Genomic DNA, 27,545 nt, shown 5'->3' with positions numbered 1-27,545 from the left:
AACATTTATTCATAGTTGTTTCTCTTGTTTACCCTTCGGACTATGCCAATTACAAAAGCTGACCTACCTGTCGTTGACCAAGACACAGAAAAAGGTCAGTTTTAGATTATACTTTTACACATGTAGTTCATAGTTGTAAGCATGTCAAAGTTACTTTAAGGGGATGTTTTAAATTGTATATTGAAAGAGATCGACTGACATGAAATAGTAAGAACTAGATAATCTGCTATTACAGCTGGTTTTTCAAAACTTACATGTTTTTTGAGGAACTTTAAAGATTACATGTTAAAAGGACCTTCAATCTAATTGTTAAAATTAGTTTATCGCAACTGCTCTTAAACTATCCGAGATGGCGAAGTGTATTTGAGCCCTAAGCGACCAGGTAATTAAATCATTTTTTACTATACCCACACGCTAGAAACTAATTATCTGACTTGCAATCACAATATGCAGATAATCTATTTTAAAATGCTTTGCCAGACATCCTCTAAGTAGACTGTTTGAGTGCTTCATGCATTATTGTTTGTAGAGCTTTTGAATTTTGTGAAAAATACACATTCATACCCATAACAAACATTCATTGTGTGAATTGTTGTGTACCCTAGGTGGAGAGGGATTGTTATATGTGGGCATGGAAAACAAAAAATCAGCATACCAGGCATGGCTGGGCTATTATAACTCTAACAAAACTGTTGCTAGGGACAAAAGCAGGATCGTTGAGCTTGCCAGTGAGTTCAGCCGAAGCATGGGGCTTGATATTCCACCGGCACTTGCCAAACTTGTGGTCGGTAAAATAGGACTAAAAAACGTTCTTGGCTTGCGCTTTAAATAAGATTTAGATGTTGTAACATGATATCTTAACTAACTATTTGCAAGAAACATTTAAATTTTTTGTAACCAACCAATTTGTTTCACTTGTTGTAAATTAGTTGAAAGCATTCTCTTCCCTTCACTGCTATAGGCTGCTAGTTTTCGTTTTGGTTTTTTGTTTTCAAGTGGTTCACTGCTATGGGATTCCAGCTCTTGTTAACATTGAACAGATTAGGCAAATGATACCGTCAATTCACTCTGATATTATTTTGGTTTATGTTAAGACACTATCCATACTGCTATACATGACTTGGTGAATTGTCACGGACGTGTCAATTAGCGCTCCACTATCAATTGAGCGTTGATAGTGGAGACCATACGCCGGAGGTTGACATCCCCCCCGTCATGGTTCGAGAACCGCCTTTCTTAGGTCTGATCATCGAAAGAAAGACGAAGAAGGACTGATCCTGGGCAAATCGATCGTTTATAAACAAGGATAAGGACTTTCTCTTCTTCTTATAGTTCCTAATTCTACCTGCTAGAGAAAGCTAGTGGATGCAAGTATGTAATATAGCAAAAGAACATTCCCTTGTGTTAGCAATAGGTTAGAAGCAGTTGGCTCCTACATCTGGTAAGAAAAGTCTCAATAGGTTGGAAGCAGTTAGCAATAAACCCACCATGGTCAGAACCTACACAAAATTACAACACTTCGCAAATGAGCATCATGCTGCTCTTTTTTTTTGGCTTATTACAATTGCAAGACAATTGTAAATTGAAAGACACATGACATCAATTCTATCATATCATTAATTGTAAATGCTACATGACAAAAGGTCCGTGTAAATTGGTACAAAGTGTTTTTCTGTACTAAAAACCCTAACCATCATCAGTAGAAAACATTGGGTAACAAATGTAAAACCAGGTAGAGCCCTACAAAGTTCTAAATCCCATAAAGAAGTTGTAATTGAGTTAAAGCTACATATTTTGCGGAGGTCGCCCCTGTAAGTCGATAACGAACAACAAGAACAAGAAATGTCTTCCACACGGCAACCTCCCTTGAGCATACTTTCACATAAAACCACAGCGTGCTTGCTAGACCACAAGCCACGACCTAAAATTTGCACAACAAGACCAGCGAGTACAGATGGCCCTTTCACAAGTATCAGGAGCCACTTCTTTGTTCACTTCCGATAACTCACCTTTGGTGAATCTAAATGTGTCTTGTCCAGTGAACGATTTTGAGCAACAGGTGGTGTAAAGACAATTATACCCTCCTGTGGAAAAACAGTTGAGAAACTTCAAGTTCCACGTACAAGATACTTTGGCTATCTATATGGTATTCGATAGAAGGCATAATTGGACAATAATTCCCTGGGCAAACCTTCATAGCTATTGACTACACATGTAAATACATTTTTTTTAGAACGGCATACATATAAATGAAAATGATTCGCACATTATATCAGATATCTAAAATGCCCCTTCAATGGAATTGAATAAAAAGACCTCAATATTTCATATGAAAAAAAGATACAGCTTTCATTTTATGGACGAATTATCAATATACAATACGACAAGCTTTAAAGAAAATGCTCATAATAACCAAACCAGATAATTGCTAAGCATATAACATGTTGAAAAAAGAGCCATATTACATGAAAATAACAAAAACTGAAGCTAACAGTGGCAACATTACATGTATTTTGGAGTGATGTAGTAAAAAGTAGATAGCAGTGCTTCTTATTTCCATGCTTGAGTGGAATTTAGCAAAATATATTTACAGAAACTATTGAAATCTATGAAAAACAAACAGAAGGAAATCTGTATAGTTCCCCAAAAGAACTTGTGCATAACTCAAGGGGCCATGCTTATTTGTTACGTAAATTTTTTTTCAAATTCAAATTGATATCTTGCACAGATAATAAGCCTGAGATGTAAAAAACCGTAAAAAGAAAGACAGAAGCATTTGGTTTGTATTAGAACAGCATGAAACATTTCGAACCACTAACAATTCTGCGGCTAGTAGATAATGACAATTACCTTTCATGATGGGGTGACGATGGTTGATCTGGTGAAGACCGCTGAACGGATGCCCCATATATCCTATGTTCACGACCTCCCTCACTCCTTGGTGACTGCTCATTCATACCAGAAAAACCTGCAGATCCGAAAGAACCAAACTCAAACTGCTCATTTTGCAAAGCAAAACCGCCATTTTGCTCAAATGGATATACCATCACAACAGCAGGACCGTTTGACCCAATCGGCGGGACTCCAGAAGCTGGCAAAGGATACATACCGTAAGTCACATTGCCAGGACCATTTTGACTTGAAATGGAATCATATCTCTGTGAATTCATTGACCGACTCCCGCTAGAACCCAACCGGGTGGTTGATTTATCAATTTGATTACGACTATGGTTACGGCCAGAACCACGTGATTTTGAATTAACGTTCCAGTTGCCTTCTCTATCACCATGATTATCACTTCTATCATAGTTATAGTTCCCTCTGCGAGGACGATCCTTAACACCAACCTTCTGAAACAAGGGCCAAAGAGAAAATATTACTAGGACGAACCTTGACCAAAACATCTTCGCTTTTAAAGATCATAAATATATATGAGATTGTTTAATAATATTTAGTATTTTAATTATAATACTCCTAAAAAAAGAGATGTGCAGAGAAGCTTCTTACAGGGTTTGGCAGATACGTGCCAGTACCACTACGATATCTTGGCATATCTTCCACATATTGCTGGTAAACATTAGGAGGTCTATTCGGAACAGACTGAAGAGGTGCAACAGGAACGAGACGTGGTCCATAATTCATGAGCTGTGTGACAAGGTTCATGTTCGGCAGTGGTCTTCCAGGCCCATCCCAAGGGACACGACCCTGTAAATAAACTGGCGGTACCATAACAGGTGATGGATATACAGTGGGTCCATTTTGACGCGGACTCTGGCAAAACCGACCAAACTGTAGATTCTGCCAATGGCTAGCAAAATCACTATTTAGAATATCAGAGTTGGATTCATCTGGTGACACACCAGCAGTTGCCCTTTGCAAACTGAAGTCCTCTGATTGCTCAACTCCTTCAGGATGAAAACTTTGACCAGTATCACCATTCTCAGCACTCTCAAAATGGCTAGCTGATGCATCTGATGATCCATTTCCTGATGGAGCGTTAAAAAACGGAAGCATGGTAAGGAATGGAACAGGTGGCCCGGTGGGATAAAAGGTCAAGGGAGGTCCCCCAGAATTGTCCATGCGTTGTCTTGGATTAGACCCAATAATCATTGGAGCCATCGGGATAACGCAACCTGAACCACTTGTTTGAGCTGGTTCCGTACTCCCGTTCGGCCTTGGCGGAACTTGTTTGAATTGGTTTAGTACCAACTCAGAACCCAAATTTGTCGGTGTGACCGGGACCCAGTCCTGATCATCATCCTCAGACTCCGTATGGATGTTAGCTGTTTTCTTACCTCGTTTTTCCTTCATTGACTTATTCACTGTTAACGTTTCATGCCACGAACTCTCAGAAGATGTTTTACTTCTTAAGGAATAACTAGGAGCAGCAGACGAGAATCTTGAACTCGAGGCTCGTTCATCTAAATAAGCATCATTTATTTTAAATTCTTGATATTGAGAATGATCCGAATGAAGATTGTCTCGCAATCGATCACGCTTATCCTTGTTATTCTTTTGTTGACTTCTCACCAGCCCGCCAGAACCACCAACACGACGAGGTGGTGGCACGTAATTCATTCCAGTAGAAGATGATTGAGATTTTACATCATCTTGTGGAACGAATTCCGAGTTCACACGATCAGGTTCACGCCACAAGTCGTGATTATTATCATCACCGGAGTTCCTTTCCATACTAGTGACATTATTTTCGTTAAGAGGATCAACCGAATCTTCAGAATTAGAGTTCATTCCAACCCCCGAAAAGTAATGAGGAAACAAACTGTGAGGAAACTGCATACCTGATAATTGAGGATCAATAAAAGGCATATTTGTGGGAAACACTCCAGCCATATTTCTTTGTGTGTATCCTAATGAAGTTAGAAAAGATGGAGAGAATGGGAAAGGTAAATGACCCGATGCTAAATTCACTGGCCCGTTAAACCCATGAAATGCAGAAGATGCCATCATGTTCACAAGATCTTGCTCCTCTTGATGCATATCTTCACGGTGATACATATTTGATTCAATAGTAGGCTCAAAACTTTGATGAGGTTGAGCATGGGATAACGATGAAGACTCATTTTTCTCGATATCAGCTTCGACATTTTTCCTCCTATTACGGTTTTTTTCAGTTTCAGGCAGTTTGTTACGGATCCCTTGAAAAGGAACATATTTATATGTATCGGTTAGTTCAGGGCTCGATCGTGTTCTAGCAAATGGAGACCTTTGAATGTCATTGACCAACTGACCCAATTTCAAGTTCCGCTGATTTTTGTTAGCATGAACCGCAGTGACAACGTTAGTTTTGGGTGAACTTGACTGATAATTGCTAGAATGAGTATGGTCAGTCTCTAACTTCTTGCCACTCGAATCCCTAACTGGAGCATCAGTTGACAGTTTAAAAGTCAATGAATTGGTAACTGGTACATCAGGACGATTACCATTCCCATGGCGGTCCCATGTGTTGGTGAAAAACTGATTTACTTCCGCAACAAGATTTTCCTTTGGGCAATCAAGTAATCTTGCCAGCCTATCGGCCCCATACGCAAAAGCACTACGTATTCTGAAAAAGTTACCTGGAAACATGATAATAGAGAAACTAAGCGATAACTAATAAATCACACATACGAATAAAATGATAATTACTCCCAGAACGTCACACATCAGAGTAATAACCTTGTTTGAAGATTTAAAATCAGAAAATCAGTCATTTAAAGCTAAACATAGTTAGGTATTTTTTAGTTTATCCAAACTTACTCGCTTCTCAGGATCTGATTGTTTCAAGTTGAAACATTCAACCCTGAATTATCAGAACCTTGGTCACTTTTTGTCAAACACTCAACACTGATTATTAAAACTTAGAGTAGTCGGGGTTGGTAAAAATAGAGGCCACATATAATGTAAACTGAAATTCGCTTGCCTTTTGTGATAAAGAAAGAAGCTATAATGTGTTAAAGAAAAAAAAAGGTAAATCAGTTTGTTTTCCATATATATCAATAATATAGCAATAAATATATACCTTTACTGACACTTCGTCCAAGATTGTTACTCACACGCAGTGGATCAATAACGTTAAAATATTTGGAAAGAAAAGGTTGGCCTTGATTATCCTGACCAGCTGGAAAGACAGCATAGACAGAGCTACAAGCATCAAGAAACACTTTGTTAAGCAACAAGTCTCCACTGTCCTTCCGAGGTGGTTCCGCTGCAGTGTTGCAAAAAGAATAACCATCATTTGAAGATACAAAATAATCAGTCTACTTTCGAGAAGAAAATTATTAACAAATATTACCAGTTACATCTGGAAGTGAATTTATGGGTACAGGACCCCACAAGCTAACACAGAAGTTGTCCCAATCAAAATTACTGAAGAACTCTAGAAAACGATAAAGCACCTGAACGTGAAATGGCAACATTCATATTCATATTAATTAAAAATAATCAAAAAACGAGAAACCGCTCAACCATCCCAAGCTTGTATGAACTGATTATCTAACTATTAGCTTTTTTATCAAGTCACAAAAATCACCCCAAAAAATAAAAATATATTTGTCAAGGTGACAACCTCAAGAGGACCCGTAAAGGAATTATTGAAGACATGGAATATGTAAAGAACCAAGGTCTCAAGAGCATAAGTTGATATAAGTCCATGATGAGCACCAAGAATACGACTCTCATAGTAACACCAAGCTTTAATCAGTATAATGCTACGCTTAAACAAATGATTCTGGTTTATCAGATTGTCAACCTGCACTAGCAATATTATTCATTAAAAAACCTATAAAATGAAACATACGACTATATGTGAAAGCATCACACTAACCTCCTCTAGAAAGCAAAGTGTACAAAGTCCTCCGAGCTGATTAAAGGAAATATCTACCACAATATTCTCCACGAGACACTTTATAATCTTCACCTACAATTTTATCATCACATGCCAATAACAATCAATATTTATGACAATAAATCAGGAAAAAGAAACTGACAAGCTCCTAAGCAACAAACTAGTGGGGTCGTGCAGGTTGGGTGATGGGTCAAACTGTTTTGCATAGAAGCAGCCAGCACGTAAACTTTAAGGCCAAGTCAAAACAGGTTTGATCGATTTGCCAACATTTCTTTGTCCATAATGGAAACTTCACAACTAGTTATCATACTTAATATGATCATAAAATATGTTTATTAAAACAGTGTCCCACTTCATAGGGAAATTTGGGATGTTGTCGGCAGTTAAGTACAGTTTGGGCAACTTTCAACCATTGGATGAGTTTGGACCACTTATTTTTAGCTAAACTATATGGTTCTGATACGTATCAGGAAGTGAGAAGGGCTGAGTTAGTTACAGCAGAAAGAAAATAAAGAACTCAGGGGGGTTAAGTGTCACTTTTTAGTAATTAATTGTGTATTCTCCAAGTTAGGGTTGTGTCCTATTTAAATAAGGCTTTTAGCCACCGTGTTTAGCCATTGGAGATTATTTAGGTTCTATGAACTAGGAGTTGCTGGACTAAAACCAGTCGTGGAGCTTGCTGAGGCTCCAACTCGGTATTTATCTATCTATCTATTATAACAGCCGACTTTTGCCGGCTATTATTCTTCTCTTGTTGTGTAAATCTGGTCTGTACCACATCAATTGGTATCAAAGGCAGCCCTACCTTTCGAGGTTCAACACTCGGAGTGGTGACCTATGGAGTGGTGGCTTGGACCCAAGGAGAAGGGTGCCAACCGTGACCAACATAGCCTTGACCAACGAGGACGTTGGCTCTTCAAAGGGTGGGGTATTGATATGATCCCACATCGGCCAAGTATTGGATTGGTTGGTGGTTTATAAGCCTAGGTGTCCCCTCCTCCTTTGAGATAGCTTTTGGGAGTGAGTTCTACACCTAGGTTATGGCATGATACGAGCCTATTATGGGATGGGTTCGTATCAGGTTCTAACCATATTTCCTGTTTATCAATAAGATACAACCCAAATTTCGATGAAATGAGCCAATGACCACCTCTATCCCAATCTATTACGTCTCTTTCACTGCTACCGCTCATGTTAATATTACCCTAGACTTACTTTCCTAACACCTACCATGGTCATCTCATATTAGTACATTATTATATGTACGTGGCAACTGAGTAGGACAGGCCGCTTGGTACCGGGCCAATAATGGTGGGGGTCAATAAAGGTAAAAGCAAAACTTTTCATCTTAGAGTAAGTGAATTTCAAATGTCATAAAATATGCTATAAGAGAATAGTGAATTTCACAGATAACAATACAAAAGACAAAAACAGAAGTTGAACAGGCTTTAAGTCAAACATAAGCTTGTAAACCAATCGGCTACAAACCAATGTTTGCACAATGTAAAACAGCTCCTTGTTGACGGAAATTCAAATACTAAGGCATGCGTAAGACTTGGACAGAAAACGATGATATAGTATCAAGATATCACGACACAATATTCCAGCTATCAAGAGAGTATGATATCATAACCATATAGGTATTGGGGGGGGGGGGGGGGGGGGGGATAGTATAACAATAAAACAAAAATAATGAATACACGTACTTCTGCTTGAATGTATTGCACTTCCTTAACATGAAATTCTGCATTATCATTCTTCTCCTCAGCCTCCAACAAATCACAAACTTCTCTAGCCCATGAATCTTTCAGGTTTGGATTGTTGCTGAAGGCAGTTAAGTCAATATCCCCATCAGGTAAATATGTTTTAAGAGGTACCGACCCAAATGTAAAAACCTACAAACCACAAAAGAAAATACCAAAGGGGACATGAAGAATCAGAACTACTTTGACCCTCAATAATAGGAAAACTAAATCATAATTACTTCATGCCAAACACTACTTAATGAGTTCATAACTTCATACACGTGTCGGAACATCCCTTTAGTTACATGCTCTTCAGGTAAATAGAGCCTCTATTCTACTATGTTTTTCATAACTGCTTACCATCAAGGCATCAAGCCTTCTTAGTTCTTAAAACCATGTTCAACATCTACAACACATTCGAATTCAACACATAGCATACAGTTCCTAGACTAACATAACCAGGAACACGTCAATGTACAAAGTTACAAACCATTACAAAGTCATCAAGGAAAAAGAAAAAAACCTGACAGGGAAAACACTTCATAATAAGCCGTTGCACGTAATCAGCAACAGCATTTCTACGCTCTTCAGACGGCTGATTTGGTTGTATACGAGTAATAAGCTCGGCCGTTCTCTCCTCAGCCTTTAACCATCTATCTGAATCTAAACTCTCTATCAATGGACCAGCATTGGGCAATAGCCCATTCGGCAACAACAAACGCCCACCACCACCCATCTGTGACCATCCCTCGATCTCGCCCATACACAACTATTTAACAAAAATACTACTTTCACAACAACACTGAATCCCAATAGCCCAACTTCTTACTATCTCAGAAAAATGCGAACTTTTTTCCTTCCCAACTAAAGATTCTCTTAAATATCCTAAAACATACATACATACATACATACATACATACACACACACACATATAAAATCTCACTAAAAAGGTGAGCCAATAATTAGATATAATATATATATATATATATATATATTACAAAGTGTAAACAACTGTGGCCCTAAAATTATGACACACAGTAAATAATAAATAGATAAAAGTTCCTTTTTTATAAATTTCAGGAACCCTAAAAAACAAACCCTAAATTAAAACTAATTAATAGAAAAACGTTGGAAAATGTCTGATCATAAAAATCGGTGAAAAAGATTGTCAACAAAAACCCTAACACCATAGATAAAAATATAAGATTGAAAGAAAGATTAATTAAAATTTATATTAATAAAATCAATCTGGGTGAGTTTGAAAGAAAAAAATTAACAAAATTGGGAATGAAAAATTAAGAATTGATTGTTGGGGAAAAGAAAAGGGGTTTGGTGGAATCGGATTGAGATATAGATATACGAGTATATTTTTTTATTTTTTTTATTATAGTTATAATTATAATACTATAATTACTTTATTTATTTGTATTTTTTGAAGAAATTTGAGAGATTAATTTTAATTTCAAATTCAAATATTGATATAAAAAAAGAAATGTTGGGGGGTTTTGTGTTTAAAAATGGTAAATGTTTATTTTGTAGGAAAATTTGGACAGATAATAGGATACTACTTTGTATCACTCCCAAGTACTCTCAACTTGATGATGGGAAACTAGGGAGAAAATGCTTTTTTCTTTCTTGTCTTTTATCTTTAATTAATAATTAATTCACTAACTAATCAACCCGGATTAACTGATAAATGCTTTATAAATAAACCTTTTATAAACCGAATGATACCCGGATAACTATAAAATATATTGTTATATTAAAAATTATTATGTAAAAAATGAAACTAAACAGAAACAATAATATTGTAGTTGTGGACACACGTTAAAACATATTCGGTTGGCAAAAACAAAAACAAAAACGTTATCTAGAAAGAAAAAAAAAACACCATAGTTTTCAATCTATTATAACGAAAAAATAAGGTGATTAAAACTTACATAATAATGTGGACATTTAATAAAAATCTATATTAATGGTATATATTTAAGAAAAGTATGATGATGTCATAATTAAATTAAAAAGATGTGTAGCAATACAATTTTTAAAAAATCTTAATCAACCCAGATGCAATTCGGGAAGATGCAAATATATTTCATTATAATAAATACAAAAATAAATTTTGTTATAAGAGGCAGACATTGATCTTAACATTATCAAATATTGAATTCAATAATGAACAAAATATCGTAACTATAAATTTGTAATTAATAAAAATTGTTATAGGTGTTGACATTAATTAGACTATACAAGCTTCAAAGTATAATAATATTAGCATCATCATCACTATGTAATAATAATATAGCCTACAACCTATAAAAACAAAAAATAATTTACGTATTTATAATCATAAACTAATACACCAGCAAGGTAAACTAATAGACATGTAGTTATGCATTTTAATATCAAAATAAATTGTTACTTGGAGATAGATATATAGAAGATATCCTTAATTTTAGTTTTATAGATATTTTATCAAGATTTAAGTGGAAATTCTAAACTATGACGACTAAATAAAGAAAATGCTAAATTAGAATAATTATATTTTTGTAATATGACATCATCTTTAATTATATAAAATGTAGGGAAGAATTACAATATGACACATAAGATTTTTTCTTCTAGAAACAATTTTCTTTTATTAATAATAGAGATGATTGGGTAATAAATTTTACAAATGTTACGGTAACGATACAATCGGCATTGGAGTATCGGCATCCCACGATCATTTAAATCAATAAGCAGTAGTATGTGGTATTGGTAACAATATTGACATGTGTATGTTTATATAAAAAGACGTTGAAATGATAGTAATTATATGGAATTTAATATTAATAAGGTTATAACGTGATAGTTAAATTGATGGGAATAAATAGACTTAAATATTTAATAATATTGTGTGTGTATCTTAGCTATCATAAAATATATTCAAATTTGTAAAACAGTTTTTATGCTATGTTTACAATTAAATTTTAAATCATAATTAAAACAAAATGAGTTGACAATCAAATGAGTTAAATCTAAAAATGCATGTGTAAATTTTAGTTTAAATGTAAGAGAAATCATTCATTAAATTTAGGTATTATGATATGTGTGTAATGTTTAACCTTTAATTTTTAGAGGTTTGGAAGAAAATGTAAAATCTTTATAATGCATTGTAATATGATTGTGTAAAATTGTTTGTTTATTAAAGGTTTTCTCTCTCTTTTTTTTTAATGACATTGAAGTAGGAATAATAAAAAGGATATGATTTGGTGGGAAAAGTGGTTACAAAATTCTCTTTTATTTTATTTACGTAATGTAAATACAATTCTAAGTTGAATCCTTATCAACTAGTAGTTTTTAATAGATTTTAAAGATAAAATTGTCAAATATTTATGAAGCTTTAGGATAAAGTTTATAATAAAAAGTCAAGTAAAACAATGAATTGAATATACATTCATTGTACAAAAGTTTGCATATGTAAATTTGTTGATTCCAATAGCTTGTAGGGAGCTCAATATTGACACCATTATCAACTTTTATTGTTATCACTATCGCCCTAAAATGATCATTGTCATTCTCTTAATATCTCATACATAATTTACAACAATCATCATAATCTTGTTGCCTTTTTTTTTTTATCTACATATAATAAATTTTTTCTAAAGTAAAAAATTACAAACATAAAGATTAGATTTGTGAACACTAACAAGAGAGGATGAATCTACCATGACAATTAAATAAATATGCTTATCGTCATGGTAATCTTGATGCGTTTGGATGAAAATGAACTTCGATAAAAATAAGTGGTTGAATTCGCATATAATTTTTAGTTATAATTAAGTATAAGTTTAATCATTAGATGATTAACGGATGTTTTTGTTTTGTATATGGTAGCCATTATATACTTTAATTGAAATATACCACCTACAAATTTGTAAATGGTTGACCAAATAGTGACTTGATGACTTGAAATAACAGATTCATTCATGCCATCTCTCTCTTCGTGTTCTTTAATTTAATTGCCAAGGTTTCTAAGTTACAACTTCAAACAAAAAAGATATCACTTTCATAAAAGAAACTTAGACAATCAATAAATCTAAAGTATGATTTGTTTTATAACATAAATGATTTTACTTAAATATTATTATTAAAAAACCTAATAAATTTACGGATAGTAATATGTTCTTCAATATTTTAATTTTCAAATCAGTTATAATCTTAAAACTAAAATTTATTTAAAATATTTGTAACAAAAATAGATGATTAAAAAAGTACTAAACAAATACGGTTTACAAAGAAGTATTACAAAATAAAATATATGTTTGCAATGTTTTAAAATTACAATAAATTTTAATTTGATTTTACTTAAATTATTTATATTTAATTTTATCAATTTGTCTTTTTATATATTTTTAATTTGAATTTACAAATTTTTTTGTTACACACATTTAATATTTCACTTTATCGTGACAATTTTGTAAATTTTCTGTCACGGTCAAAATTTAGCTAAAATACTTTAAAGAATGTTTTTTTAAATAAAGTTAACAAAAAAAACTAAGATTAAATGAAGTAGTTAGCAATTTTGTGTTCATAAATACAGATGTTAAAAGGTTTGATTCTCATTTTTTTAGACTAAACTAAATAACTGAACTGTCGTATAGATTATATATATTGGAACCCGAGGAGAGAACTTTTATTAATTTATTATTTTTCTTTAACAAAAAACCATAACAAATATGGAAACAAATTCATAATAAATTAGCTTATATAATTTTTTCATAATAAAAAGTCTTATCTTATATGGAGTACTATAATTTTCTCATAATGAAAGTCGGTTAACTGATATCCCTTTTTCTTTAAAAAAAGAATAGAAATCAAATTTTTTTCATAACCTAGAAACCCTTTAATCAACAACCTTCGTCTAACCTACACTTTCACCATCACCACCACCACCACCACCACCTCCGACTACCCACCGGACTTCCTTTTCCGATCACATCCTCTTTATCATTACGCGCTATTCGGTCTTTACGGTATTATTCACTTACATAATATCTTCCCTATAATTAATAACGTATAATATATATATATATATATATATAGCATTCGCTTGATATTAACTTTTGATTGCACAGGTTACAGATGGATGAAACACAACAACAACAACAACAACAACAAGAAGCAGACACCAAACAAAGTTCAGAAGAAGGTATGCTCGTTATAATGCTTTGCTTATATATTAGTTTCATTAATTGTTATTAAATTTTTAAACTTAATTGTATATTCACATTCTTTGTTAATTTTTTTATTTTTACAGTTTGCAAATTTTTTCGAAAACCCACTAAAAATAAAAACATAAGGAAAAGGGGTCATGAAGATGAGAATGGGGAAACCGACGAACAGGAAGGACCGTCTGTAGTGATCAACAAGAAAAAGGCGGTTGCACCGGATAATAAACTGCGCTTTGCTACCGGGCCGGCAAAGAGAGGTGCACAGTCAGAAGAACAGGATGGAGATACGAAGGCAACGATGTTCCAGTTTGATTCGTCGAAAGAGATTCAAGTGCAGAACGATAGTAGAGCGACTGCGACACTGGAAACGGAGACAGATTTTTCCATGGATGCTAGGGCGATTAGGGAGAGAAAACTGAAACAAGCGGATGAGGCCTTGAAAGGGAAGAAAGTTGGTGATGAGAAGTTGTACAAGGGTATTCATGGGTATACTGATTATAAGGCGGGGTTTAGGAGAGAACAAACGGTGGCGAGTGAGAAAGCGGGTGGGTCACATGGACCGTTGAGAGCTTCTGCTCATATTAGGGTGTCTGCGAGGTTTGATTACCAGCCGGATATTTGTAAGGATTATAAGGAGACTGGCTATTGTGGGTACGGTGATTCATGTAAGTTTATGCATGATCGTGGGGATTATAAGTCGGGATGGCAGATGGAGAAAGAGTGGGATGATGCAGAGAAAGAAAGAAAGAGGAAATTGGCATTGAAAGGCGGTGATGATGAGGAGGAGGAGGAGGAGGATGATATCGAGAATGATGAGGATGGTCTGCCCTTTGCTTGTTTTATCTGCCGGAAGCCTTTTGTCGACCCTGTCGTGACGAAGTGCAAGCATTATTTCTGCGAGCATTGTGCTTTAAAGGTTAGATAGATGATCTTGTGTGATTTTAATTTAGTAGAAATAGCTATACGTGATATTCAGAATAGACCTTTAGAGGAGTATAATGCATGATAAATCGTTAGATATAATGAATGATAAATCGTTAAATAATGCATATCAACACATTGTTGGTTCTTTACATCTGAACTTGAAACTCATATGAACTTACTGGCTTTCATTTTGATCATACAATAGAATGAATCGTGGAAGTAGTTGAACCTATTGCCTTTTATATATGCTAAACCCATAAAGTTTATGTTAGTTGTTGATTAATACGAGCATCTCATTTATCAAATGAACAAGGCTTGACAACTGAAGTTCTGTTACAACAACTCTACTGTACCACAAACATGTACTTTAAATGGAAGGGATATGTTGTTATACATGTAAATAAATTTAATCCAACATTTGCATGAATACCAATATTATTAAGTTTTTCTTGCTTATTTGAATCTCAATCCTTTTGGTATATCTGATTTTATAACTTCCACCTTGATCCAACTTAATTCATGTCAGAATATTAATGTACTGTCTGTGCAAATTTCCAGTTGAGGTAGAAGTAAGCTGGTTGTTTGTATATGAAATGGGTCACCAGGCTTGAGGAATCCTTAGTTGCTTGTAAAAACGAATATTTGTTAATATTACCAACTTTAATGCGTATATGTTTTGATTTTTTTTTGTTAGTAAAAGGGTATCTAATTCTTTTTGTAATTTTTGATTTGCAGCACCATGCAAAGAAAAAAAAATGCTACGTGTGCAACGAGCCTACACAAGGGATTTTTAATGCTGCGGTCGAAATACGAAAGAGGAAAGGGGCTGAAAAGAAGAAGTGAACATGTAACTTTCAATTCTTCATTTCTTTGATGCATACCGTGTACTTTGCTACTAATTCTGTGCAAATTCAGGTTCACTTATGAAGTTTATATTTTACTTGCTTCTTGCAGTTTCTGTATTGGCCTCTATTGTTGCAATTGTCACTACATATGTAGGCTAGCCTTTTATCTATTTTTATTATGAATATTTCATTGGTGCAAATTCAGGTTCACTTATGAAATTCATATTTTACTTGCTTCTTGCAGTTTCTGTATTAGCCGCTGTTGTTGCGATTGTCACTACATATGTAGGCTAGCTTTTCATCTATTATTATTATGAATATTACATTGGCTACCTGGCCAGTTTAAACGTGAAATAGCTATATGTCTTCCTTGTAGTTGGGCATGATTCTTCACATGGCCAGTAGGCTTTTAAGTTAGGGAATCAAGTTGGTAATTTATTAGCCTTGCTAGTGTAAAAAAAAAAAAGGTTACAGCCCAGTGGCCACCTGCCCCTCTAAAAAGCGACTTGGTGGGAACACCACCCAGGTTCGAATCCCTGTAAAAGCATATTCAACCAGCCAAGGTTTCTGGTGTCTCACCGTTAGGCAGCGTTGCAGGGTCGCCAGCTTGAGAGGAAAAATTCCTCTATTGGACTAAGGGGTTCCTAGGCATTTAGCCTTGCTAGTGTAGAGTTATGCTTTCCATGGTTTTTAACCTTTATCTTAATTAAAGGTAGTCAAAAGAGCTCCATAGGAATTACATCGGGTCATATCTGAGAGTTATGTCATCATCTTTTGAATTATCTTTTTAATACTAGGATAATCATGAGTAAATGGTTGTATGTCTTGTTTTTCATGTTTATCTTTCTTTGCCTAGTTCTTGTCATGGCAGGGATCGTATTTACACTTTTGTCATATATTACTAAATACTAGATATATGTCTATAATCTTGACGTGTCAGTTGCCAAAACCTATCGATTGGGTATGAGCACCACACTTCTGGAATGTGACCCTTTTGGTAAATCCATTTGTTTAGCATTGTAGGATAGTTACCTGTAAATTGTGTCATGTATCCTCCTATAAAATGGTCATTCGATATTCCTGCAAGTACTGGGTTTTGTCTACAAGACAACTTTTGGCCTGTTTAAGAAAAGAGACTTCTGCTGCCAACACTTTTATTTATTATTAACATGTAGTAGATTGATTTTAGTTTCAATGTAATCATCTGCCAAATTTGGTGTTCTGTATGGTTTATGTTTGTTTCAGAAAAAACACTGAAGTAGAAAACAGAAATTTGAAAATCTAGAGACGCGTTGGATCTTATTTTCTTATAATCATATTCATAGTCAAGTGTTTTGGAGCCTGAAAGCTTTGCCGGGTAATATGGAAAATAAATTGTCTGTATGTAATTGAGTTGTGTTAGAAAAATTAACTTGCAGAACGATTTTTCCTCAAATTATAACACGTATAAACCTTTTCCTGTGAATTCTGTTTGAATTTGGGCATTGGTTTAAGATTTTTTGTTTATTTATTTCTTAATTTTTTTATTATGATTATGAATTTATAATATGACTTAACAGCTAAAATGACATATCCTAGTTAAAATGACATACCCTAGTTAAACATATGAACCACTAATTATATCAGGAGTTTTATTAAAAAAATTTATTGGTAATACATACAGTTAGAATACAATCTACAGTAATCTATTAGGTGAGCAACAGCTAGGCCTTATGAACATCACCCCAGTTAGATCAGTTTTAGTTTTCCCTACTTAACAAATTTCACACCACCTCCGTAGTAATCAACCTCTTTTGATCCGAAACCGTCAACTTTTTCTCTTTGAGTTTTGTTTCTTGGCTCCAATAATGTGGTGATTGTGAAGTTAGTAACGGCCACATTAAGTTCTTCTGTTCTCTAGGTTTCCTTATAAACGTTTTTGTGTGTTGTCTTATGATCCCATTTACAGCTTTCAAGTAGTTGCTCGAGTCATGGTCCCTAAGGATAGTTCCATCCGACCCATAGGCTGTAGGGTATTGTAAGGTTTCTATCGGGTGTGGAGAATTCAGGAAGGCCCGAAGAGCGGTTTTGGTTGAACCATGTTGAGTATTCTCCATAGCATATAGAGCACTTCCGGGAGGGAGTAAGGGATGATGTGGAGAGGACTTCTCATCAGGCTGGAGGATGAACATTTTTCCCAATGGTGTATATAACAAACTCTGCATATGCAAGGACACATCAGAGAGAAAGCTAGATATAGGACTCGACTCTTGTGGTTGTGTATGTTACTATGTTACTTTATATTCAAGTGGTTAACTGTTCCACTACAGATCCTTTGCACTGTAATTGTTATTGCAATTTGCAAAGAGAATGTTTCCATCGATATGGTCACAGAAAGCCATATACTAAGATAAAAAGATTTATGACAACAAATTTAGTAGCTGATTATTGCTAAGGAATTTCATAAGCAGGTTTATTCCTGGCATATTGCACAAAGAATAATCAGTTTTGAACTGAATTTTGTTTTGGGTTAACCCATCTTTCCTTTTTAATCCAAGAAAAAGGTAGCTAACTTCCAAAGTTTGATGTTAGGTAAATCTGACTGGACGTGTTGGTAACTTTGACCATCATGATTTATTTTATTTTATTTTATTTTTTCTGACATGTCCTCTATGTTGCATCTGAAAACCGATCAACTTAAAAAGGTTTCACTAAATGAAAACGTTTTGAAAGTTGCCAGTTACCCAAACATGCACCAAAGTTTTTGTTTTTGTTACAAGTTGCCTTTAAGCATGATTTAGATAAATATATAACAAAAGAGATGGAAGGCATACTTACATTTCTATTTAGGCATGGATGAGATCGGAAAGTACCACACAAACGCTTTAATAATTGGGCAACATGATTCGGGTAGTTGCAGGAAAATGCTCTTGGGACGATGTCCCTATGCATCATGACACAGTGAACATGGTTCTCATCTAGCCCGAACTGATCAAGAATCTTTTGACCGTTACAAAACACGAATGGTGAACCAAAGGTGACCACTGGTCGTAGAGCCGATGGTTTGACAACATTCCTGGTTAGTAACATCAAGTTAACTAGCAGAGAAAGGCTTCCCCCTAGAGAATGACCTGTGAATTGAAGCTTTGCTCTTTCACCATATCTATTCAGATGCTCCAGAATGTGTGGCATGTATTGCTCGTATATACCCTTTGCTGCCTCATATATTCCCCTATGAACTAACACACCTGTTCCCTGTAACAATTTTTGTGTTATCATTTGATGCAGCTCTTTTCATGATTGTTACTTGGCTCCAAAAGTTGAGTTATCAGAGAAGCATCTTACCTCAAACTTAGTTGGTTCAAAGAAGAGATTTGCCTGCCATGATGCCACTGAGTCTGAACCCTGAATATGTCATTAGGTAGAATGGTTAGTAATTAGCAACTTCATAATGAGAATGTATACTTTAGGATGTGTCCAGGTACCTGGATAACAAAGCATCTGGTGTATATGCTTGAATCATCACAAATAAACCATTCACAAGGGGAGGAGTGAAGGGACTGTAGATTCCTTGCAGCCTCCTGCTTTTCTTTCTCTGGTGCTGCAACAACTGCTGTCATGGTAGAAGCTGCCATATATGCAGCCATTTCTGAATTGTAGCCTCTGGGAGAAGAATCCGCTTTCTCTAAAGGGTAGGCATCTTTGTGAGCTAAGATGATGTCATCATCCTCCTGATGGTTTTTAAGGCCGCCTGCCTGGGATTGAACATATGTTGCAGCTGAGGCAGCTATTTCATAAGCGGAAGTACGGTTTATACGCTTTCCAGGCTTCTGGTTGGTGGTTGGAGTAGTCACAGGTACACGAATTGAGTCGTGGGCAATGGCTTCAGCAAATGCCTTTTTCTCCAATGAAGATGTTACAAATGTCAAATCGTAGTATCTTCTCAGGTCGTCCTCCTACAAAAAAAAGTTCATGTTTAGTTATTCACTGCTCCTAGAAGAAAAAGAAACTCCGTATGGGGTGCTTTTCTTACAAATGCGTTCACTTTTGCTTTCAAATGAAAGCAAAAGAAGAAAAAATCACAATGGATCGGTTTTTACCTCAATCTCTGGAATAACATAGGCCATGTTACAAAGAAATGCTAACTGTGAAAAATGCTTGGTGTCAGACCAAGAAACATTCTTCAACATTCTGGAGAATGATTCCTGATTGATGCTTATATCATCTTCATCGTCGCTATAATCTACCTCACATCCATCCCCATTTCCATCTTCATCACAGCCTTGTTCTTCTTCGTTTTCACCATCAAGTCCATCATTCTGTTTCTGAACCCATCTGCTTCTAATTTCCATTAGCCTTTCAATCCAGTTAGCCCTTTTCTTTCCCTCTTTCTCCATTTCTATATCACTGACATCGGTTGCGTCATCTCTCTCTTCTGAATCTGTGTCTGTGTTTGTGTCATAACATGGCTCAGGATCAAACAAATTTTTCTTTAGCGAGCTTGGGGTAATTAAACTCGATATATTGAAGTCAAAAATTCCCGAACGACTGTTTTTCAACTTGGGCTGATTCATTGAGGCCTGAATACGATTAGTGGAATAACATAGATTGTTGTCGGAATATGCCCTTTGAATTCTTGCGTGCTGCCTTAGATTTTGACCAGATATTGAGCGGTTAAGGATGTTTGGTCTTTGTCCTTTTACCGGGCTTTCAGCTTTTGGGGTTGTCGACTGACTGGAAACCAACATAGTATTACTGCACACCATCATTAGCAAAATATAAGCTTCTCTTCAGATCACCTGAAAATACAAACACCAACTTTTATGTTACCACGTTACTTCCATTTATGTGTCTTAGGTGGGTTGTGGACAAAAAAAAAAGAAGAAGTGGTACCAATATAAAGACATTAAACAGGACAAACTGAAACCTTGGTTGCAACGAGAACATTCCATCTATTCCAAGATTTTACTAATGTAACATGTATTCTTAGGGAATTTGGCTTTATTTATTCGCGGGGGTACTAAAAAGTATATTCAGAAATATGTTGCATATATTTAAAACATATGCCTAAAAAACATTTATAAAAAGTTGATCAAGATACTATCTATATTGAGGAGGGATGGAGATAAGAAAAGAGAACAAGTAGAATCCATGTGTCAAAAGATAAATGCATTAGGCATGTTTAGTCTCGTGAATTTCAGGCTTATATATCATTACTCGATCATGTATTTCATAGATGGTATTTTGTTTCGAGTGACCTTTTTTCACACATATCTAACTAACTTTGACTGGATGACGTCCTCTGCTCGAAACTTGGGCAAAGATGGTAAAATACAACTATCGAATTCGACATCACAAAATAATAATGGGGATGGGGATCCACATAGAGACGTGGAATAATTGTCTTGTAACAAAGCCAGACCAACTGAACAATCAAAACAGAATAATAGTATATTTGTCTTGTAACTGTCTTAAGTAGTGAATATCAATGTGGGAAGACTTCACTTTTAGCGTTATATCCTAAGATCTCTTTGCTTGAAGTCCCTTCCAAAATAATAGGACACTTCTTTAAATCAAACGACATAACTTCCAAGAACCATCAGTGATGCAACCCGAGTTGAATTCTATAGATTTTCTCACAGGGAGAAGCCGTACAAGGTATATTATACAAACCTCATATCAACAGAAGTTTTACTATAAAGGGAAATTATCAAAGCATACAATGCTTGTGTTTATAATACCTAAAATTGTCTAACATATATGGATCTATAGAAGTTGTGATTAATCAAACTCTACAATTTCTATGTGTGCCTCGGCGATTATAGTGAGATAAATAGATTATACATGTAGTCGTACGTCCTACAATTTGTAACAAGAATCTTTCTGGTGAAACCTTATAAGTTATACACTTGTACTGCTAAAATGGAAGAATAGAGTATGATCATACCAAGTACATACAAAAATCAACTAAAGCTATACTCAAGCGAACCTACCGAGCAATAATAAGTTACGATAATATGTAAAATTAAACCTAGACTATGATTTTATTAAAGAAGAAAGACGAAGTTCATAGAATATAAGCATTTTATAAGTGGGTAAAGAAGAAAGACAAAGTTCATAGAATATAAGTATTTTATTATTTGTTTACATTGATCCTCGTATTAAGATATATTTTGAAAGACGCATTAAAAGGTTTACTTTTGTCGCAAATTGATCATCATACTTTACTATGATGTTTTTAGAATATCTACATTTTGTTTATCACTATTCTCGTATACACTTTTCTTTCTCATTTTCGGTTTTTCTCAATTTTTATGGCAAATTTTCCAAAATGATTTTGTTTTAACGATTAGAACTCATTAAAAACCGAAGTCTCCAGTGAGTATGAACCCACAGGCTATAAGGAAACACCGCTTCACATATTTATATTTATAATTAAGTAAGGCGAAGCACTTTGACAAACGGAAGCTGTGGAAGAAAGAGCGTTAGTAATGTCTCCGGTCGTAACTAAGGTAGATCGATTAATCTCCGAGAAGTCCTAAAGTAAAAGACGTCTATTGATGACAGAACTAGACAGACGGAGCTTGAATAGCTTACTGAATTAGCTCACTAAGGCCTACAACTTCTCTTATTTTAGCTACAAATTCAATACAAGCACCACTTTTTATTAACCGGATAATTTTTAGAAATACATAAAACAAACTACTGCATATGTACGTTTTTAAGCCCATTTGATATTGATACTAAGAGGCAACACAATTCCTTCGTCCCCCTTACAACCCCTTTTGTTTTCAGGACAAGTGAACGTTATTAGGTGGGACTCATCTTTCACTCATCCTTGAGTGATTAATCATGCAGGGACAATATAATATTTAAACAATGTGTGGGTGTTTAAGGGATTGGTTTTATAAATGGTAAGTCCTAAACTATTCCTGACATGTGATATATGTTTTTTGTTTAAAATTGACAGAGATTAGTCTTTATGAGAAACAAGTCTCGGTATTGTGTAGCCCCTTATAAATTAACCATATATAAAATATGTGGAGCTAACATCTAATGTTAACATATTTAAAGAATTAAAATATAAAAATCTCATATTTACAAAATTATACAATTATAGATACTATAAAGTTATAATTTTATGAACAAAAACTTTAATAATAATATTATAAAGTTATAATCCAAATATTTATTAACTTATTTTCATACTAGGCTAAATCTTAGTTGTTATATGAGAAGCGATATTGCTACAACAAACTTTAACCATCTACAACAAATCATGTTCATGTATAATACAATTGTACATTAAGTAAGACAATTTATACCTTTGTTATAGATAGCTAAATTTTATTGTACAAATATCACTCTCAGACAAATCTTATAAAGTCTTTGTTCACTAGGGCCTATAGGGTAGAGGGTCACATTAATGTTATTTATACGGAGTATTAAACTTTGAGGCATCAAAATCCTCAACAACTTATACACACAAGCATAAATGCATGTGGGGTTGAGGCTGGGTGCCAAAAAGGTTGGGCTGTAAAAGTAGTTCATGAACATCAGGTGCATTTGACTCCATTATTAGGGCCTCTGCCAAAATCATGTCCCACTAGAGTGGAAATGGTCTGGTAACATGGTCTAAAAAAATTAGGAAAATGATCTACCCTCTTAAAAAACTAGTCTAAAAATCCTCCTAATAATTTTAGCTTATGACATGTGGATGTCACTAATTCTCCTTCCTAATCTCACCCTCTGATTTTTTCACATATCCTCATCTAAAAATTAAGAGAATCTTTAAGCTAATCTATTAGGAGGATTAATCATTTCTAAAAAAATTATGATTCAATTATAGAAATGTTTACATTACATTAAAATATTACTCGTAAAACACAAGAATATACTTGCTAGCTAGTAGACAATAATTGCTAAAAATCCAGATGGATTGCTCTGTCAACTCTAGTTATCAAGATGTAGTCATGTAGGAAGTATTATAATGTACTTGCTACCCCCAATAGTTTGGGTCTTTCTTAAAAGTTCCTAATCAAGATTTTTCTTATAATAAATTATATTATTATAGTGTTTATTATACAAGTTTGCTAATCATGCCCGTCACAATTTAAGTTAATTATACATATCTGTTGAAGATTACTTCTAGAAAACGATCATTTTTATATACGATACTTTAATGTGTGTTATTTAAAAGGGCTTTGAATATCAAAATCCTAAATGGTACTCGGCTTGGTCAACCCAAAACGGATAGCGAGCAATGCACCGGGTTGAAATGACGATGAGATTAAAAATATGAATCAGGCTGTAAAATACTGATTTTGTAATAAAAAGGGTCTAGGCCAGACTCATTAATGCAAACCTCATTAGTGTTGCTATTAATTATTAATAGAAAAACTGAAAATGAGAGTTAAGAGATAACAATAAAAACCGAACTTGAAGGGAAGAATCCATAAACGGATATAACCAAATTGAGGATTCGGTTGATTGTTCTGGTTTGAGACTGGATCTAGATTTTTACTAATAAACAAGTTAGTGATTGATAACAATACAAGGAAAAGGAACTCACCACTCACGAGTTTTATGCACTAATACCTTGATGGTATATGGAGGAGGTTGAAATGTACGTAGAGAGGTTAGAGTGTTTGCTACTAATCCAAATTATGGTATTTTTGAACGAAAACCGAATTAACCAAGTTAAACAAGTATCCACCAATTAATATTTTAATATTACTCGTATATATATATATATTTTATCAAACCTATATAATTTCTTAACTAGCTTTATAATAAAAGCTTTTAAGTTTTCACACAACAAAACAATATATATATATATATATATATATATGTATTTATGACGACAGGGAAATGACAACGAAAAAGACTCTTTATTAATAGCAAAAGCTAAGACTGACAAGTGTTTATGCGTCGACATTGTAATATACCGCAAAAAATATATGTTTTAAAAAAAGTTTATAAAAACAGTCATAGTAGCGAATACAAACCAGTTGGAATATGAATTCAGTGCCAAGGAATAAATTATAAAATATTCAAATAATACATACATATCATAAAAATGAGGACAAGCAAGCAACTAACAGTCCGCCATATATTCTATGTGTGTGTATATATAGTGATAGTTATTTAGCCATTAAATTAGCATGACCCAACCGAAACAATCAACCAATTACTACTATTAGCTATTTTTCTCAAACACATTAAATTACTCATAAATAATTTAATCAAAAAATTAATGATTATATACGTACATACCTTAATTATATACTTTTGAAGACCGATCGGCTATCCGGCCACCTCAGACGGTTTCGTTTCAAATCGGATTTCGCATCGCACACATCTGCAAATATATAATACAGACACATTCATTTCTATATATATATATCGGTGAATTCATTAAATTCAAATCTATTTGAATTATATGGAAATATACACAATGCTCTGATGATCATCAAAAACATTCACATAATTGTGGTATATACATATAGGTCGTGCATACAACAACGATATATACATAATCCGTCACCAAGAACAAAGTATATATGAGAAAGTTAAGATGTAAACACTAATTATATCGGTATAGGAGATGGATAGTGATGAGAGACTTACGTGTGTCGTAGGTTATTACTGCTGCGAAAGCTAGCTCCAGAAAATGGAGAACTCTCGCAGCAGAATTGTGAACGATTAATGTATATATCTATGATGAATTTATAGATACAGAACAGAATTATTATTTATTTAATTTTTTATATTGATCGTCCCAACGTTTTTTCTTCAAAAAATTGACTAATCGATCGGTTGTCTCACAAGCTAGTTTTCTCAAAATATATTTTGATAATTCAAACACGCAAAATTTGATATAGACATATATATATATATGTTGAATATAATAGTATGTTTGTATATAGAAGGAAGAAATAGTTGTTGGTATATGAAGATGAAGAAGGAGAATTGAAGAAGAATTGAAGGTACGTAAGAGAGAAAGGTTAAAATTGTTGGTCACGCTCTTTAGATGGTTAGTGAGATCTGGCGTGACTTTTATATATGAGAGAAAGAATCACCTCACGTGTTTAGTCTATTTTGCCACGTAATCGCCTCCAACACATCTCTCCGAAATAAATTTTGTAAATAATTTTATTAATAATATTATAGATATATTATGAGAAGATATACAAATTAGTGAATAAAGAAGATGGGTAGTTTAAATAGATAGAGGTTGGTAAATATTTGATGGTATATTAGATAGATTATTAAGTGCGTGGATTGATAAAGAGTTCAAAATTGTGAATAATTTAGATATTTTAAAGGCTGGAAATTAAAAAGAGAAATGATGATTTGTTTTATAAGAAAAGTAGCACGGTACTGGTGCCATGTGACGGTTTTTGTGGCGGCGACAGTGTTGTGGTGGGGGAAGACTATTGGCGGTAGAGACTGTTGGAATAAATATGATTCGATTCAAATGATAAAACATCCCGGATCGTCCTGTGGAACCTGTAAAAGCATTAAGCATGGCTGCTCTTGATTTCGAGTTCCCAAAACAAGATGATTGAGTAATAATGGGATGAGAAATTTGGCTGGAACATGATGCACGAATTTCTTAGAGGAGAGACATATGAAATTAAGTGAGGGGTTAGTTTCTCATTAACCTTAATTTAGAGTTTATGACTTTTTATTTATAATGACAACATTTACACATTCAATCCCTATGATGTTTAATGTGTGTAACTTTAGTCTTGATAGTTTCAATCATGTAATGGGTAACCCTATAATATGTCTTTAAGAGTAAATACGTCCATTATATATTTACTAGACAAAGAGATTTCAGTTATCGTCAATTATCATAACAGGAATGGTAGATGATCAATGGTGGACAAACTAACGTGGTTCCAACAGAGACGACGTCAAGTGGTGTAATTAATTGATGTGTATGGTTAATGAAGATATTTTTAAAATTTAAAGGACTCGCAATGTAATATGATCATTAAGGATATTTTAAACATTTTTCTTCATGTAATTTTTAATACATTTTAAATATTTTTTTTCATGAAACTTTCAGTATGAGAGACTATTTTTTAATAAGATTGTATAGATAAAGATAAGTTAGAATAACCTTAATTAAAGTATTAACTTTAAATGAATAATGTACAAGTAATAAAGCAACACCACATATATTTACTTTTGAGGTCGATGGGCAAAAGAGCTTTGGATGGGTTTTGTTTGGGAAGGTACCTTTACAATTTTTTTTTATTTTCAATATTTTTGGAAGATTTTTGCTTTTATAGTTTGCTTTGTTTGTCTTTTTTTTTTTTAAAAAAAAACCCACATGTGTTAGATATTAATGATTCGAATCCTAATAATGACATTCAAAGTAAACAGTATATTGAAAGTTAGAACCCGTACATTAGTGCAGAACAAACTTTTGAATTTTAAAAATATCATTTTTGCTCTTTCAGTTTTCCTTTAGTATATACTAGATTATTGACCCGCGTAATACGCGGATAACACATTAAAAATATATAAAAAGTTATGACGGTTGTTAAGACATATAGTTTACAATAAAATTTTATTATATAAAATTGTTTTGTTGTGTATACTTGTTTAATTGATAATTGATAATATCAAGATAAACTTAGTTGATTATTGTTTTAGCACATATAAAACAACCTTTTATAAATATTTTTGAAAAACTCATAACTCTTGGATGAAAAGTTACTTTTAATTGTAACCTTTAAATGAGTTATTTTCCTTTTCTTAAAGTTACTAAATGACATTTGAACTCCCTTAAATTATAAAAATAATTTATCATAAACTATCACAACCAACTTGAATGGTCAAAATATATCCTTCAATATTAAAGATTAGATTAGATTAGATTATATTCAAGAAATATATAAGGTTTTTAACTACAAATGAGATGATAATTCAACTATGTCGCATTTGTCCACAAAGTGATGTTGTCACACGGTTCAT

The 27,545-nt window shown here is 33.8% G+C and overlaps 4 protein-coding genes across 8 annotated transcripts; 2 read left to right on the top strand and 2 right to left on the bottom strand.

Annotated features, from left to right (window-relative positions):
- LOC122594671 (DEAD-box ATP-dependent RNA helicase 31-like) lies at positions 1-944 on the top strand. Its single transcript, XM_043767098.1, has 2 exons — positions 1-94; positions 606-944. Exons 1-2 carry the CDS (start codon positions 43-45, stop codon positions 830-832), a joined length of 279 nt encoding a protein of 92 aa, XP_043623033.1. The 5' UTR covers positions 1-42; the 3' UTR covers positions 833-944.
- A 650-nt stretch (positions 945-1,594) lies between these two features.
- On the bottom strand, positions 1,595-9,562 carry LOC122591160. 4 transcript variants are annotated; one of them, XM_043763381.1, is made up of 10 exons: positions 9,113-9,561; positions 8,551-8,739; positions 6,824-6,916; positions 6,566-6,748; positions 6,293-6,395; positions 6,020-6,205; positions 3,508-5,576; positions 3,110-3,350; positions 2,851-2,968; positions 1,595-2,084 (listed from the first exon to the last, which is right to left on the bottom strand). In XM_043763381.1, the coding sequence occupies exons 1-10, from the start codon at positions 9,350-9,352 to the stop codon at positions 2,075-2,077; spliced, it is 3,432 nt and encodes a 1,143-aa protein (XP_043619316.1). In that variant the 5' UTR covers positions 9,353-9,561; the 3' UTR covers positions 1,595-2,074. The 4 variants fall into 4 exon arrangements, with proteins under 4 accessions (XP_043619316.1, XP_043619313.1, XP_043619312.1 ...); XM_043763378.1 differs by having other exon boundaries at positions 2,851-3,347; positions 9,113-9,562; XM_043763377.1 differs by having other exon boundaries at positions 2,851-3,350.
- Positions 9,563-13,428: 3,866 nt separating this feature from the next.
- LOC122592928 (zinc finger CCCH domain-containing protein 1) lies at positions 13,429-15,830 on the top strand. Of its 2 annotated transcripts, XM_043765262.1 has the most exons (5): positions 13,429-13,608; positions 13,711-13,784; positions 13,893-14,722; positions 15,466-15,577; positions 15,685-15,830. In XM_043765262.1, the coding sequence occupies exons 2-4, from the start codon at positions 13,718-13,720 to the stop codon at positions 15,571-15,573; spliced, it is 1,005 nt and encodes a 334-aa protein (XP_043621197.1). In that variant the 5' UTR covers positions 13,429-13,608; positions 13,711-13,717; the 3' UTR covers positions 15,574-15,577; positions 15,685-15,830. The 2 variants fall into 2 exon arrangements, with proteins under 2 accessions (XP_043621197.1, XP_043621196.1); XM_043765261.1 differs by having other exon boundaries at positions 13,430-13,608; positions 15,466-15,775.
- Positions 15,831-17,181: 1,351 nt separating this feature from the next.
- On the bottom strand, positions 17,182-25,367 carry LOC122590536 (phospholipase A1 PLIP1, chloroplastic). Its single transcript, XM_043762731.1, has 7 exons — positions 25,185-25,367; positions 24,831-24,915; positions 19,655-20,353; positions 19,040-19,510; positions 18,900-18,959; positions 18,393-18,809; positions 17,182-17,773 (listed from the first exon to the last, which is right to left on the bottom strand). Exons 3-7 carry the CDS (start codon positions 20,321-20,323, stop codon positions 17,339-17,341), a joined length of 2,052 nt encoding a protein of 683 aa, XP_043618666.1. The 5' UTR covers positions 20,324-20,353; positions 24,831-24,915; positions 25,185-25,367; the 3' UTR covers positions 17,182-17,338.
- Positions 25,368-27,545: the final 2,178 nt, after the last annotated feature.

The sequence above is a fragment of the Erigeron canadensis genome, chromosome 3 (genome assembly GCF_010389155.1).
Source record: "Erigeron canadensis isolate Cc75 chromosome 3, C_canadensis_v1, whole genome shotgun sequence".
Classification (NCBI taxonomy): Eukaryota; Viridiplantae; Streptophyta; class Magnoliopsida; order Asterales; family Asteraceae; genus Erigeron; species Erigeron canadensis.
Note: the sequence above shows the minus strand (reverse complement) of the source record. Positions and strands in the feature narration are given on the sequence as shown.

Bases quoted from the DNA above. Each gene is read 5' to 3' on its own strand.
- LOC122594671 (XM_043767098.1), top strand. From the start codon at position 43: ATGCCAATTACAAAAGCTGACCTACCTGTCGTTGACCAAGACACAGAA. The intron at 95-605 runs GTCAGTTTTAGA...TGTGTACCCTAG, and splicing joins TGACCAAGACACAGAAAAAG to GTGGAGAGGGATTGTTATAT.
- LOC122591160 (XM_043763377.1), bottom strand. From the start codon at position 9,352: ATGGGCGAGATCGAGGGATGGTCACAGATGGGTGGTGGTGGGCGTTTG. The intron at 6,749-6,823 runs GTTAGTGTGATG...TTGCTAGTGCAG, and splicing joins CACTTTGCTTTCTAGAGGAG to GTTGACAATCTGATAAACCA. The intron at 6,206-6,292 runs GTAATATTTGTT...GCAACACTGCAG, and splicing joins TTCACTTCCAGATGTAACTG to CGGAACCACCTCGGAAGGAC.
- LOC122592928 (XM_043765262.1), top strand. From the start codon at position 13,718: ATGGATGAAACACAACAACAACAACAACAACAACAAGAAGCAGACACC. The intron at 13,785-13,892 runs GTATGCTCGTTA...TTATTTTTACAG, and splicing joins CAAACAAAGTTCAGAAGAAG to TTTGCAAATTTTTTCGAAAA. The intron at 14,723-15,465 runs GTTAGATAGATG...TTTGATTTGCAG, and splicing joins GCGAGCATTGTGCTTTAAAG to CACCATGCAAAGAAAAAAAA.
- LOC122590536 (XM_043762731.1), bottom strand. From the start codon at position 20,323: ATGATGGTGTGCAGTAATACTATGTTGGTTTCCAGTCAGTCGACAACC. The intron at 19,511-19,654 runs GTAAAAACCGAT...TTTTTTTTGTAG, and splicing joins ATGTTATTCCAGAGATTGAG to GAGGACGACCTGAGAAGATA. The intron at 18,810-18,899 runs GTAAGATGCTTC...AAATTGTTACAG, and splicing joins TTGAACCAACTAAGTTTGAG to GGAACAGGTGTGTTAGTTCA.